General features: G+C 44.9%; 1 protein-coding gene across 2 annotated transcripts in view; it reads left to right on the forward strand.

Moving 5' to 3' along the window:
• Nbr (exonuclease mut-7 homolog) overlaps positions 1–15,739 on the forward strand; it is a 120,071-nt gene that overhangs the window by 51,614 nt on the left and 52,718 nt on the right. For both annotated transcript variants that reach the window (XM_065428576.1, XM_065428577.1), the window contains exon 14: positions 10,612–10,780. In XM_065428576.1, coding sequence (XP_065284648.1) covers positions 10,612–10,780 — 169 coding nt within the window. The remainder of the gene's footprint in view (positions 1–10,611; positions 10,781–15,739) is intronic.

A 15,739-nucleotide genomic window follows, 5' to 3' on the forward strand; every position in this document is an offset into this window, starting at 1 on the left:
TGAACACACTGAAATATATCGTACTTCTGTTCATTTGACCTAATGCAGGGGTGGAAGTGCTAAGCCATCTTGTGCCAAATCATTGAGCTGCACCAACCAGTGCCAAAGCACTAATTTTGAACGAAGTTGCCAAATTTAGCAGGATGTGCTTGTGCAGTGGCAACCACACAGGCTACAGGCATGAGCTGGGTAGTGCTTAGCCTTGCAATCCGTTTCAATGTCGGCGTGTTTGGAGTGTGGACGTGTTTGGTGGCATAATTGTAACTAGGCCACAGGAAAATGAAAACCCGTTTTATGCTATAAAATGCATTATGAATGTATTGTAAAAGTGTTATGCATTTGTGCATATGCAGACCAGCTAAAGATTATTTGAATTGGCACTTATACCATGGGACGCTTGGGAAGGAAAGCCACGCTGAATGAATAAGGTCGTACAGTCTGCTCAGTATGTTAGCTTATCAGTTTCGTTATACATCTTTGTACTTGATCTTGTGCCATATTGGTGCATCTGCATTGACTAATGGGCAAATGCCATCCGTGTGACGCTCTAAATCAATTTTGCACGTGCACCACGTCTGCTTACTGGGATGATAGTGAGGCATGCCGACAAATGACCTGCTTGTTTTCGTGAAACTTCTTAGTCACAAGTATCCAATGCAACTGCAGTCATCACCCAAATTTGCGCTCGGGCTACACTATTTTTTGCCCAGCCACACCACACAGTCATGCTCTTGCCACTGCAGAATGAAAGCCAAGGATATGTTTCATATTCAGTCGACCTTAGTGGCCAAATTGTGGTCGTAATGAAACGTTCAGTGAAACAATGCTCACAATGCGACTTCCGCAGATTGAGTCCAAAAATGTTAATAAACCATTGTTCAGCGCACAAAGTATCAGTTGCTGTTTTCACTGGCTTTATGGCATCTTTGGCGGAAACGCGAATAAGCCCGAATAATGGAGCTTATTTAAAATATTGGTTAATGACGTAGACTGGAAAGCATGTGAACATTTTTCATCCCTTTGTTGTTTTCAGAAACATCTTAGAGCTTTTTCTCGGCAAGTGATGTGAAATACTGGCAAACACACAAGAATTAGTATGTCACTTTACATTTATTCTGCGGTATTCCAAAATCATCGGGTTTTATGTGGCAAAACCACAATTTACTTATGAGGCATGCTTTAGTGGGGGACACCATATTAATTTTGACCACCTGGAGTCAAAATTCCTCCTTTTTGCCCCCATCGAAATGTGACTGCCATGGCCGGGATTTGATCGCGTGACCTCGTGCTTAGCAGCAAAACACCATAGGGACAAAGCATCCTTGGCAGGTATCCTGCGGTATTCTACCATCTTGACTGAAGGTCGCCGAGAATTAAAGATGACCAGAGAGCACTATGCGAACGACGTTCCCTGTACCTTGATGGATATTGTTCATGGTGGCCACTGTGAATATTCCTTGCTCACTGTGCACAAATACGTTTAATTGGCTGAATTTGTAAATTTACCTAATCGATGAGATGTAAATGAAAAAGTTGTGTATGATGTTGACAAATGACCAATAACAGCATTTTAAACAACTTAGGATTTGTGAAATTTAACGAGGAAGCAAGCCCATCAAATAAATAAAAATGAATGAAGGAAAAAAAAAAAAACCACTGACCGTGACGTTTCTGCAAACCAGAGATTGCATCAATCTTTACACAAACTTCGTCACACAGTGGCACTGGGAACGAGTGGCCGCGCCGTTTCTTCGCCGCATCAGCAGTTTTTTGGCGCGCATCTTCAGTTCCTTTCACATGCAAAGTAACACGATCTTGTAACGGTTCGCTATCTGAACAGTTGTAAGACTGGGACCAAGGTTCGCACTTTTATAATATACGCAATGCACTGATGACGTTTACGTCCGACACCACTTGTATTACTGGTGTAGGGACATGTCATGTAAATTAAAAAAAAAAAAAAATTCGCAGGCTTTTCTTTTTTTTGGGAAAGGCCGCACTAGACCTAGGTTGATGTATACCGTCTTTACTCGCGTAATGAATGCACTTGTGTAATAACGCATTCCCCTCTTTTCCAATCAAGAAGTGTTTTTTTCTTGTTCTCGCATAATGATCGCACCCTGAACTTGCTGCCACGAAGTAGGAGACGCACAGTACCATTTGGCATCTGATATGGTGTCCGGCGGGTGCGATTCTGTCCGACGCTATGTCAGACTCTGAATTGTATCATGTATGCTACTTTTATTGTGCTAGCAATTATATGGACGCTCCACGTGCATTTTTGCTGCTGCCGTCGTCGTCGGCGTCGCCGCACACCACATGGTGTAGGTGTGAGTGAAGGCGTGTGAGGGAAGCCGATCGCAGCTTTATCGCGGCTCAATTTCACGTGCCATCTCTCGTTGCGCAAAAGCCCCCCGAGGGGAGGGCGATAGCGTTGTACGCTGACAACTGTGTATTGCACAACCATGCCCAAGGGGCGCCACCGATCACGGCTCGATGTCCCGTGTATAAGGGAGGAAAGCGGGAAGGAAACAGGCAGTCTTCTAGTGTTGCGGAATGAGTGCCGCCATCCCATTCTAATTCCATTCCAGGGAATGAAAACTTACTGCATTTCTGTTCCTTTCAATTCCTTGGAAGGAAGAAAAGCCCATTCCTACTCCGGGAATGGCCAGGCAGTTGAATTTCATTCCTGTAATCCCTCAGTGTTGGAAAGGCATCCTGGTAGTTTTATCGAGTTACCAATGAATGCGTGATAAAACTGATGTCATCAGATGCGTTAATTGCAAAAATACGCAAAACATGTTACTGAGGTCGAGAGAAAGTAGCTTGGTGACATATCTCGTGCAGTACAACCACCCTAATTCCCACAGAGGCAGTTCTCCCGCTACCTATAGTATTTAGACGGTCAGCATGTTTTAATATTGTTTAAGCTTAAATGTATTAATGCTAAAATGATGACATAGTGTAATTTTGCTTATGTGTCCTCTAGATTTTTAAATGCTGCAATAAAGGTCGTAAGCAGTGCAAGGTGTAAAAATAAGCTTTATGTTGGTGTTATTCATCGAAATTTTGCTACAAAATGTCACGAGCTAAATGGGTGCTTTGCCATTTAGTTTTGAAAACCTGAAGTGTAAATGATGGCTGCTTCAACGGTTAGTTCTAAAAACAAAAAATGTGGGATGAAACAATTGCCTTCTACCTAACTATGTATTGCACTTCACAAATTTGAGCTGCTTGAAAGAGGTGTTTGACAGCCGATTTCATTTCACTGTCATTTTCAGGGATGCCATAGAAAACAAGCATTCCATGTCAGCTGACGTCGCATTCACAGTAAAAACTGCCCTTGTGAGGTGGGAAAGCAAGGGAAAGCGGCTAGCATTCACTTTTCAATAAGTCAGGGGCTTAACCGTGTCTGCGCAAGTTCCCTCTGTAAAGAGAAATTTCCCCTGCAATGGATTTTCATTTTGCCTGATGTTTTTAAACATCAGTCTGCTTGGCTCTGCTTTGGAGGCTGCATTCGCGACGGTGCTGGCCCTGTCCTGCCCTTACAAAAGAGGCCCCCTCCGCAGCGCAGCAGAACGCATCTGCTCGGCTGTTGCAGCTGAACACCAAAAAGACTTGAGCTGTAGGTCTAGGAGGGCACCCATAAAAAAATATCAGTCCACGTGCTTGTGAACTGCTTTTCCAGCCTATGCTGTGTAGGCCTTTAGCTGCCTCATTCTTTAAGGTTTCTGCAAGGTAAACTTCGATATTTCGCAATGCGGGAAGCAAAAGGCCAGCTTTCTCGTGCCTTTTCTGCAGCAACTCCGTGGCTTCCTCTACAGGGGAGGGAAGCTCAGTCAAGTATGTCGCCAGCCTTAGTTCATATTTGGACGGATTAGCCTGCTGGATGACTAGAAAAATTGGTAACGAGCATTCTCATCATTCGCAGCTGTGAGTTCCAACTCGTCGCATATTGAGATTCCAAATGCACACTGGCCACCTCCAACACATCTTCCATGTCGGCGGTGCTCTTGCGTATAGATGCAATGATGGCGCTGCATTTTCGTATGACTTCCTTGGCATTTGAGTCCTAAAATAAAGTGAAGACAACAATTGGTGAGTACAGTTGAACCCGACTATATCGAACCCGTTTACATCAAATTATTTCTATACATCGAACAATTTCTGGTCACGGTATAGTTACAATGAGTATATATTGCAAAAATTACGCTTACATCGAACAAAAATAGCAGCGACTCCCGATATATAGAACGTCAAGCGGCGGAAAAGTGCCCCCAGAAGTTGGCTTTCCCTCGCGGTAACGGGGAAACCCGGCAGCGTGGCTCCATCCAACCACTCTCCCTACTGTGACCGCGCTGTTCGGGCTGCTCGGGCCATAGTTTCCTACAAAAACTGTTGGTACGAAACTCTATGGCTCGGGCGAGCTGTCGACACTCCCCTGCAAAAAATAATCCTGGCCTGCCCGCAGCGCTTGCTCAGACAACCAATCTGAGGCTCTTGTGCTCTCGTCGTGCAAGATGGCGAAAGTGCGGGTTGTGTTGCTGCTTTTCTGGTTCATTGTGTTTGCGCCTTGTGGGTCTTCTCCCGCAGTGTTGCCGTGATGAAACGGCAGAATTCGCCTTTCGTCGTGAAGCTCGAAGTCATAAATCGGGTCGAACGTGATGAGAAGTCGGATGTCCCCGCAGCGTGCAAGATTCCGAGGAGCACTCTTGGCACGATTAGGGCTAAAGCAGCCAAACTTGCGATCCAGTGCCCGTGGCGCCCGACGCGTACGCACGGCCGTGTACAAGTGGTTCTTCATACATGCTGGTTTAAACCCGCGTGCTCGGTGATGACTAAATTCTGATGAATGCGACGAAGTCGTTGTCGGTGTTTCAAGTGAGCTGTTAGAATTTCCGGAAGCTGTTGACGAACCAACCGTGGACGAGTTTGTGAGTGCAGATGATGGTGTCGCGACCACGGGAGAGCCTGAAAACGAAGACTACATCGCCGACATCGTACCGAGCACAAATGAAAGTGGGCACAATGAGGAAAGCAATGACGGTCCTTTGCCCACATCCTCCAAAGTGATTGGTGCACTTGCACTAATCTGGTGCTTCTGTGCGAATCCACTGCAGCAGTGCTGCATCATACTCGGAACAAGTCCAAACAGCTATGTGGCTCCCTGACAGGCGAGTGAAACTGAGGAGGTACGTGTGAGCCATGAAGTTGCTGTCCACAAATGTTGCTTCGACAGCCAAAAAGCCCTCCGTAGACCGCGACGTCCACACATATAGTGCGATACAGGCATACTCCGCTCCCGCCAAAGACGATATTTTGGTCTGCAGCGCTGATACTTTCTTGGGCAGGAACTTCTCTGAGGTCATCCTGCGATAGCAACTTGTAGCTCGGGTCGACGACCTGAATCTGAAAGAATACAAAGCAGTTACTTTGATAAAAGGTTGGTTATAATATTGTCAAACTTACCTTTATGAATTGTTTGAATACCTCCCTCTCAACAACATGAAAGGGTTCCAAGCCAGTGCAAATCGTGTTGATTATGGCGTCGTCAAGAGCAGCCTTTCGATGAACAGCCATAGAGCTGCAGCGAACGGTGAAGGCTGACGTTATCTTCGGCTAGCTTGCCACCCCTTTCTTTTCGTGCGTGTACTCGTGTTCGGGCGTTCTTTTTAGGTGCCGAATCAAATTAGTTGAAACTCCGACTACAGCATGTGTAATTTCGGAGCAAAGCTTGCAGCGTGTAGCTCGTTTTCTTCGCGGCTAATTAAAGAAAAATTTGTGCCAATGTGCCATATTGGCGGACTTGCTGCGTGTGTGAGCTGCTGGGTGCAGGAGCAGTGTGGCAGTGCGTTATGGAAGCTCTTCTTATTTGCAATAGAACGCTGGAAAGGAGGGTGTGGGTGGTGGTAGCACAGAAAGCTGAGGGTGATGCATCAAAGCATTGTCTAGCATTCACAGTATGGCAGCGTTTTACATCGGCAGCGACTGTGCATTGCATGGCCGCGGCGTGCCCGATCTTCAAAGCGACCTGCAACGGAGGCCGAGTCGATGGCAGCTCATACCTGTGTGCGTGCAGCGTTCTCACCGCTCAGTTTGCGTTGAAGCGAATGTTTGCAAGGTTATATGGCTGATAAAACTACTATCCTTACTTCGCGTAGCTGTCTACACATTTGCTATCGCAATCGATGGTTCGCATTTCAGGTGAAACGGACTTTTTTAGAGGTGGCCTCGCAAAAAAAGAAAATTGCTGAATATTTTACCCCGCCTAATGAACGCACCCCCAACTTCGTGCATATTTTTCGGGAAAAGTGTTCATTATGCAAGTAAATATGGTACGTTGCGATCAGTCATGACGTATTCCACAACCTTTGAATTGGCACCTTACTGAATAAGTAAGTTAAGAAATGTAGGTAATTAAAATTAAATAATCTTTTTCTAGGCCACATTTAGTTCCCACTTCTGGTGTGTCATTTTATGGGGTTTCTGAGAAACCTGTACGAGTTTCCTCATAGCTTCATGCTGCAGTCATGTGGATGACAATTTTTCCCTCATGAATTTTGCTCGCCTTGCAGGATTCTGCAGAACTGATCTGGCGTCACCCAATAGTGTTCTGCAAAGCCAACTAAAGAATACCTTTTCTTCATATGCCTCTATTTCACACATATTTCACACAAAACGGACAAGTCTTGCTCCAAACCTGCTCCAAAGTGAAAAATTTGCTGCTCCCAGAGCTGCTTCCATCCTGCTAATGCCAGAACTGTACAAGGCAATTAAATATTTTTTTATTTCTTGAAGGAACCAACAGTCAATTTTTATCTTAAAGCTTTACTGGTCAGTGTCCAATTCTGCAGTGTTGATGTGAAAGAAAAATTATAAATATTTTTGGATCTGCAGTTATCGTGTTTGAAGTAGTACACTGGAAGCATGCTGCAAACACTGATAGGTGAGTGCAATGGTGATCCTGCGCCGGAATTGGTGGGAAGTGGTCGGCTATGCCAATACTGCATGGACCATGTTTAACTTGAGTTGCCAGAGTCTCAAATTTCTTCACTATAAGCAGTACCGCACTCACAGTCACTCACTTATAACAATTTTCAAGTGCCACGAAAATTCCATTGTTATAACCGATAATTGTGATAACGGGGTTACATGAAAAAAATCAAAATTAAAATTCAACATCAAAATTCAAATCAAATAAAAATTAAGTCAAATCAAATAAAAAATCAAAATTAAACGGCGCCTAAAGGGGCCGTTTAGAAATTGCGAGAAGGCTGCCGCGGCAGCCTGTCAGCTTGAGAAATCCAGAAGAAACATTGAGGAGAGATCGCCACAAGCATCTCGCCACCTACATGTCACTGGATTGCACGAGAAAAGCCTGTCTGTCAGCCAGGCATGCTTTGCGTGAAGCTTGCCCGCATCCTTCTCTAAGGCATCAAAACGCTCCACGTAGTGCAGTGGAAGGTTCCTTGCAAAAACGAAGCCCCAGAGGGACTGAATAATGCTGGGTCTCCTGTGAGGACGACATTGAGGCAGCCTGCCCTAACCGCGTCATCGCTGCAGTTGTCGCCGTCGCTATCCGATGCAAGCACGTTTGCGACGATAGTCTTGTTGGTTAGAAGCACTTAGTTTCAAAATCTATAGCCATGTGCTTTCTTTTCACCGGCAACGGCATGCATTGCCGATGATCAGCAGGTGGATCAGCCATCTTCCGTTTCGGCAGCGAGTCAAGCGAAGTTGAGAAACCGCGTGGTCAGGAATGACTTCAACACAACCAACAAAAATGAACGCGAGTGATTAAGCTGTTCGCAAAACTGCACTGAATGAGGAGCCAGCGAGCAACATGCGAGCAATCTGCTTGCGGCGAAGTTGGCACGGTCCATTTGTGTTTCGGAGGGTGGGGCGGCGTAGAGCTGTGGGCGCAGCCCATTTTCGGAGGTGTGGAAGGGCGACGAGAGAGAGCCGCACGGGGATGGCTGAAAAAATGAGCGCATGGCGGCTGTTGGAGCAGCGGTCCATCGTGCAGCGGGTCGAGTTTCTCGTTTTCTTTTTTTTCTTTTCAAGCATTTTGCATTTCATTACCTTTTGGCTTGGATATCCAGCAGCCAGACTTCATCGTTATAACCGATAATGCGCCGTCTGTGCATTATAGTAAGCGGGTTATTTCATCATGGAAAACATACAAAAGTCCACGGTGCAGCAGCTTCTCATTGTTATAACCGATATATTGTTAAAACCGGTATTGTTATAAGTGGGTTTGACTGTATAACCAAAACATTTTCCAAAGGCTGTGCATGTGCAAAACATGTAGACCAAGCAACCGCATGTGTCCAGGAATTGTGTGTCCTGGAAGGTGCCCTCACTTTTGTTGGCAAGCAGGTTCCTCAGCTTCCCAAGTGCTGTACGGCCATTGTGAAACATTTCGTTGAGTGTGCACCAAACTGCAACTTTGGCCCGCTGCTGAGACTGTGCTGGTTAGGCTTCGGATCGGATCGGATTGGAAAACATTTATTGGGCTCTAGAAAAGAGATCTTCGCGGCTTCAGACGGCCTCTTCCATCTTCTGATGGATTCTTCTGTCTGCAATCACAGGGTTGGTGCCCTAGTCCAAGGCTCCACTGAGTATGGCCAACCCGCGAGCTCGCTCTACTAGGCGCTTTTGGCCGTTCAAGCTTGGGCTTAGCCAGCGGCAGTGGCGGGCGGCATGACATTGCAGGAAAGCCTGCTTGTGATATGTTTGTACCCGTAGACTAGTACACTGAGATCTGGCCAGAGATCACATGCACAGGCTGGACAGCAGCTCGTGTGTAGTTGGGCTCGTGGGTGATCAGCCAGAAATTACTGCGAACGCATATAGAACAAGTTTACATGCTTGTATACTGGCGCAAGCTTGTGTGTGGACAACAGTGCGAACTGATGGAATAGCAGAACACAGTTCAAACTGACAGTGTCGTGGAGTGAAGGTCGCACACGAGATATCTGCACTTCGCGAAGATGTGCATCGCGACGGGTGAATGCAACATGCACTCATACTCGTGGCTAGGAAGATTTTTTGTGTGCAGTATTGGAGTTAAAAAAGAACAAATTCATTTTCCATGGAAATTTTGCCAGACATTTTTTTCACCCCACTAGTGTCCTAAAAAGTCAGACAGCCACTGTATTTACTTTATTCACAAAAACTGAAGAGCCCAAGAGTAACAATGCGTGTGCGCCTTTGGTGCGGACCGCTCCCACAGATAGGCGATTGAAGCTAAAAGATTCTCTGTGGCCTAAGCAACCCTGCGTGCCCACTGAGGCAGCATGCTACCACCGTGTTTTCTTTCTCCTATGTTCCTTGTTCGCTTGCTCGCTCGCTCGCTCCACGTCTCCTCCTCTGGAGTGCCCGTGTCACTTTCCTCTTGGCCTTCGCATTTCATTGAGAAGTGTCCTTGTTGCCTTGCTTGTCTTTGGGATTTTCCAGCAACCGTATTATAACCGGTACTTCGTCTCGCACGACTGCACTACAGTATAAGCGATATGTTCATACATTGAGTTCTGTGGGAAGATAAACGGGAGTCAGAAAAGACCGCATTATATCTGGTCTTGCACTGTAAGCAGTTACGTTATCAAGTGGTCTGATCTGTACTACTATACTCATGTAGTGCTGACACCCATTTACAGCACAGTTACTTGATGCCACTCGTACGCATACAAAAGCACTCAAGTACGCCATCACGCAATGAGGGATGCCACATTTCGCCACAATTCTGCTATTCCACTCGTTGCCAGGAAGGCAATGCCGCTTGTTAGCGTGAACATTCTTTAGATTTAATGCAGATAGAATAAAGCGCAAATGCCTATATAGTAATATAAAGACTGATTTTAGACAATACATATCATACGCTTAAGAAGTGGGCTTGCTGCCTTGCTTGTCTGCGGGATTTTCCAGCAACCGTATTGTAATTGGTATCTCGTCTCGTATGGCTTCACAATATGTAAACTAGCACATACATGTAATGTGCTTATTTCAAGTATGAGTTCTATTTTCGTTTCTCAATTTATTCTAATTTTTTGCAAGCACCCTTCAATTTTCTGCATAGGTGTGCACACATAGGGTGTCGATGGCTTCTGTATGATTCAAGTAATGCCATAAAAGCAACCTTATTGCTCTGCTGACCCTAGAGCAAGAGTTGACTTTTAAGTTAAGCTCCAGAAGAACACTCTCTCAGGTTTCAAGGGTGTGGAATTTTCTGAATTTCAGCTAAGTGCTCAAAATCTTTCTTTAAAGCATTTCACCCTTGTATGACCAGTCTATTTATACTTCTGGTAAATCCTGGCATGTACGAACTAGACGCTGAACTAATCCTTCTATTGCAGGAAGCAGCTAATGGCCAGCTGTTCATAAGATCATGAGATTCCTTACTATTCTTTTTGTTCCAGATTTTTTGTACGTTTAAATGTTCTGTTATAACACTGAAAGGGCTAAGAATCTGAGTCACTGTGTCGGTTTGTTGCTTTGCTTTCTACAAGCATTTGGCAATTATATAGTTGTGGTAATATGTATTGCAAAGTTGGAATTATGTATTAAGCACAATTGTTTCAACCTGGTCCCCATTCTTTTTTTTCTTTTTAGTTGCGATGTGATTATCCCAACTTGATGAAACCTGTGGTGCCAAAAGAAAGAGGACACAAGGGTTTGTCAGAACTGACCCGTATACTTTTGGGCCTTCCGCTGAACAAGGATGAACAATGCTCCGATTGGGAAAACAGGCCACTGAGACAGTCTCAGATGAAATATGCTGGTGAGTACTGGCTGCAGCTCCTTAAGAGTAATTAGGGCTGTGCAAAAATTTGAAACTTTTGAATAATGAATCGTATGTTCTTGATTTGGTCCTTGAATTGCATATAAGGTCCTTATCCATCCAGTCTTAGAATATGCAAACATCTGGTTTTCGTATATGCATGCAAAAAGATATACACATGCTTGAAACGGTGCAAGGAAAAGCAGTTCGCTTTATCTAGAACAGGCACTGGCGCACTGGTTCCCCCACAGAGCTGCTTTCGTATGTGTGCCTAGATACATTATCAAGTCATGTAACACTTTATAGAGTCAAGTTCTTATATCAGTTATCTAATACATAATGCATTCGACATGGATCCTGCTACTTACATGAGTTTTAAGCGTTCTAAGGACACGTGTCACAAGCATGAACTCAAGATAAATGAATACTCTTGCGCTAACAGCATATATTCCTTCTCTTTATTCACCCCAAGCCATAGGGGAACGGAATGCCCTAGATAAATTCACAACTTTGCGGGATACCCTAAAAAAGTTCATTGAGCTCACGGCTGCATCACTCCTCTCAACAAGCCAGACTTACAACCATCTTCAGTCTGTTATTGATTTATTTCATTAACTGCTAGATGTGTACTATTTGTATGAATGTATGAAAAGGACACTAAGATTGCTCTGGTCTTTGTGTCCTTTTCTTGTTGTCTTCGTTTAGTGTGTGCAAAACTTTCTACTTTACATTGTCGACTGTATGCGATCAAACAGGAAATTCAAGCAAAAGTGCGACAACTCTCATCCCATCCACAGTGAATATAACAGGGGACAGCAAGCACACTGCATCGCTTAGGCAGCCAGACTTTTCCGGCTCAGCACGATCACTCAGAATAAAATGTTTAGACACGCCATTTGACAATGGGTATTGTTTAATACTAAGACTTTTTTTGGACATGCCCAATAATTCAGACACCTTAGGGGCACCGCCAAAGACTCCATACAGCCAGTATGCAAAAACATCTGAAATTTCGCACACAAAAACCGTTCACTGTCTGATTTTCCTTACTTTTTTCCGCGACTACAGATCCGAAACGGCTATAATCGAAGCCACCACCGCTGCCATTTTGGTTATCTCGCAGCCTCAAACCAGTGCTCTTGTATGCCGATCCACTAGGCCTAGCTGCTTCGACATTCTCTACCAAGCTTCCTGATGTTCGGTGTCGCACCAGTGCACACCCCACGCCATGCTCTTTATGCTGTATACCTCCTCCCTGTCGGCATGCTTTGAAAGCGAGGCACCTTCTTTGTGGCTTCTGAAATCTGCGTGCAGTGGTCGCTTGCGTGTTCACCTTGAAGGCCATTGTTGCACTTGCACTGGAAAAGGGTGCACGCTGCCGTGGGCCCAGTTTGGTTGCGTTTCCATGCTTTCGTTCTTTGCGAGCGCCCCCTTTTTATCTTGACCGGGTTTGAAGCATTCATTGTAACAGTACGGTAATTTAAAGAAGCAGTTTCAATAGGCACGGTCGGAAGATCGTAAATGCACTGGAATGTGATCATTATAACTGATAGTTATATCTGGGATCGTTATCAGTGGGTTCTACTGCATACTTTATGCAATATTGGCACCATCTGCCATGAAAATTCGAACTAGAGTAAAAGCACATTTAATGCAACTAGCATTCTTAGGGTACTTGATGGAGCTTTCTGGGGGCTGTCTGTCCATCTGTGTGTTTGTGTTTGACCACCTTTCTAACTCCTTGAAACCGAAACTAGCATAGTCTATCCAGTGGTCGCTGAATGCACCCAAACTACAGGACAAGCCAAGTCAAGTTGCTGATTGTTGAAAGGCTAAACCGGCTGTATTGTTAGTTTGGCAGTCTATTGTTTTATCATTTGTGTGTTAAGGAGGGATTTGCGGGTCTTAGTAGAGACAAAACAATTGTGGAAAAATTTTTTTATAAATTGATATATTGATAAAAGTTATAATCTGCATCAACTGATAAATGACTCGGAAATGATCTTGCATCTTGGATTAATATTTTAGTCGTAGCGTTTCATATCGTAACAGTGTGCTGAAAAACGGCCTTTTTCTGTGCAACACAACTGCGATTGTATGTTTCTGATCACAGCCATCTAGGTTTTACTTGAAAGAACAGCCCCTCATCTTCAATATCCTATCACTGCTTGCTTTCGTTGCGTGTTTCTAAAGAAAAACAAGTCATTCAGACTAACCAACAGCGATTGTATTCTCTGTTTGGCACACGTCACAGCAGCACGCCAGTCAGTTGGCCAAGCATTGTTCTTGCTGCCTGCTGCACGGTGTCGGCATGCACCATTTTATCTTGGTGCTGTCGCTAGTTCCATGCTAAGTGTAAATTAGGGAAGCTGGTGTTAGCCGAGAACTTCAAAATGCACTTTTCAATGACTTGGGACATCCAAGATATTGGACTCGCTGCTCTTGGTGGTGTGGCCACCACGCCCACTGCAATAGGCTCAACAGATGAAGCTCGACTAGTAAACCTGTCAGCTGCTAATAGCATTGCGGACAGTGGCCGTGTGTGCCAAGACAGGCAAATTTGGCAGCCACATCAGTTAAAACATGAAGCAGAAATGAGACTACAGCCAATGCCTGCTATGAAGCAGACGTTGCTACGTCCGCTTCACATGATGCTTCAATGTTGCTACGGCTATGAAGCGGACGTCACACATTTCACTTCAGACAACAACACTCACCAATTGTGAGTTTGGAGGCAGCAGGTGCCTTACTAGTGGTTGCAAAGTGCAAAATGTGAAACAGTGAAGTAAAAATAGAGAAAGGTGAGCAGTAGCACAGCCTTGCCTATAGGTGTGAACTGTGGTTAGACATTGGCGCGAGTTCACTGCGTGTTCATGGAGATTAAGATCAGCCCATTCACTGTGAATGGGCTTGCTGTGTGCCTCTATGCAAGTGATTGGCAATCAGCAAATGGCGCTAAATGATGCTTTTCAAAGATGCACATTACGCATCACGGCCTTCACATGAAATCGTGGCAGGGATACTTAGTGCACGAGATACTGTGGACTCTCTTTAAAGGGACACTAAAGTGAAAAAATGATTTCTTCCGCATCAGTAAATTACCTTCCTATAACACCAAAAACACCACTCTTGCAACGATAAGACGTTTGGTAAGCCAGAAAAAGCGCAACAACGAAATACGGGTGGCGACGCCTACTTAAGTTCCCGCACCTGGTGGCTGTGATGTCATGGATTTTTATGGCATCTTCTAGGGCCTACTAATTATATATAGCAGTACAAATTGACTACATTGTGTTCTAAAGGAACCAAATAATAAATATGGCAAGTTTCGGGAACCTTTACTCGGCCAATGCTGCCCAAATGCGAAAACACACTTTGGAAGCCCTGACGTCACGCTGACGTACCGGCGCTGGGGTTTCAGCGCGAAATTCAAATACTGATATTTCGACCTTCGTTTTCTCATCTAATAATCAAACTATCTTTTTGAAATGACTGCCTGCAGGGTTCTGAAACAATGCTTCATCAGTCTAAACTGAGTTGTTTCGCTTTAGTGTCCCTTTAAATGAATTTCAAGGGACCAGGGAAATTGGTTCCATTTACCAGGAGTTCCATTTACTGAGAGACAGTGTGAGAGCATTGCATGAATACAAATACCAACCAATCGTGAAGATTGTGTTCCGTTTAAGCAGCAGTTCGATTTCCGTTTATTGAGATTTCAGTGTATTTGAGGACATAATGACGACTTCAGGAATAGCATCAATATTTCGAAGATTCGGTGTATTTGTTATATTTCAGGGCTTCTTTTGCTGCTTTTCTATAAGGCTGGTATATAAAACCATCTTCAGCCTCAATTGTTGACTGTATTTGGCTTCGATAACATCTATATGCTTGGACCAGATAGTGCGTGTTGGTGTTAGGCAGTGCTTCCACAATAGCAGGCTTTAGCAAGTTTTCGTCATCCTGTGGCAGTTTGTCTTCCTCTGTGACACCCGCCATACATAGCGGCTAGGATACCATATGAGGGGTATGCGGCCGCTGCAGTTCGCAACCAGACATTCTTGGGTGGCTCAATCAGTACAGGCTCAAGCAAATCCATAACTTAGGAGTGGCACCTAATCATGCACTGGAAGCTTGATTTTTGATTCTGCCGCTTGAAGCTGATCATCAGTGGCCATAATCGGCTTTTCGGGGTTCTCACTCATCATGACCTCTACGTGCTGAGAAATTCAACCATCTGAATGACATCTGACCACTGGAAGTCCTTAATTGTCTTTGTCACAGATAATTGGCCACGAACTCATCTCACCCAGAACGCAAACCATTTTACAACATTCAAGAAGATGGTGATCTCCATGTCACAGTGGTCGGTGTGCAAGGCAACTAGGGGAATGTACTGTTTCATCTATAGTGTCAGAATGAAAGTTAATACCCTGTAATAAATGTGCTAGATAGGTGACAGAGGGGTTGGTGTGGACAATGTTAAGCACCTAGACATAAAATGAGAATGTTACTGTCTATGACGATTCAAAGCCGTATCCTCTAGTGCCTCGCACACCCACTATGGGAAGACCGGCCACTACGTGTGGCATACAGGTGATATGGATCAGAGTTTTTTCATGGCATCGAAAATTGGCAGCGAACCTTGAAAAAGTGACACATGGGTGCGAGTAGCCAGTGTGCCTATAAGCTCGGAGCTTATTAGATCTTCTGTGTCAAGATGCGCCTGGTGCTTACTAGGCCGTTTCAACTGTAAACATGTAAATTGATTAGCCCACAGGGGCGTCTGCATTAACAAGTATTTGGTGTATTGCGGCAACACGCCCCCGAGTACAGCGGGGGTTGGACCCTCCCACACCTAGCTGCGTGGTCTTGCCATGTCCGGGGAAAAGGGAGAACTTGGGGGTTGAGCCGATGCCAGGTGTTTGCACGTCTTAAAGGGCCCCTCACCAGGTCTGGCCA

This window comes from Dermacentor albipictus, chromosome 1, assembly GCF_038994185.2.
Source record: "Dermacentor albipictus isolate Rhodes 1998 colony chromosome 1, USDA_Dalb.pri_finalv2, whole genome shotgun sequence".
NCBI classification, from domain to species: Eukaryota; Metazoa; Arthropoda; class Arachnida; order Ixodida; family Ixodidae; genus Dermacentor; species Dermacentor albipictus.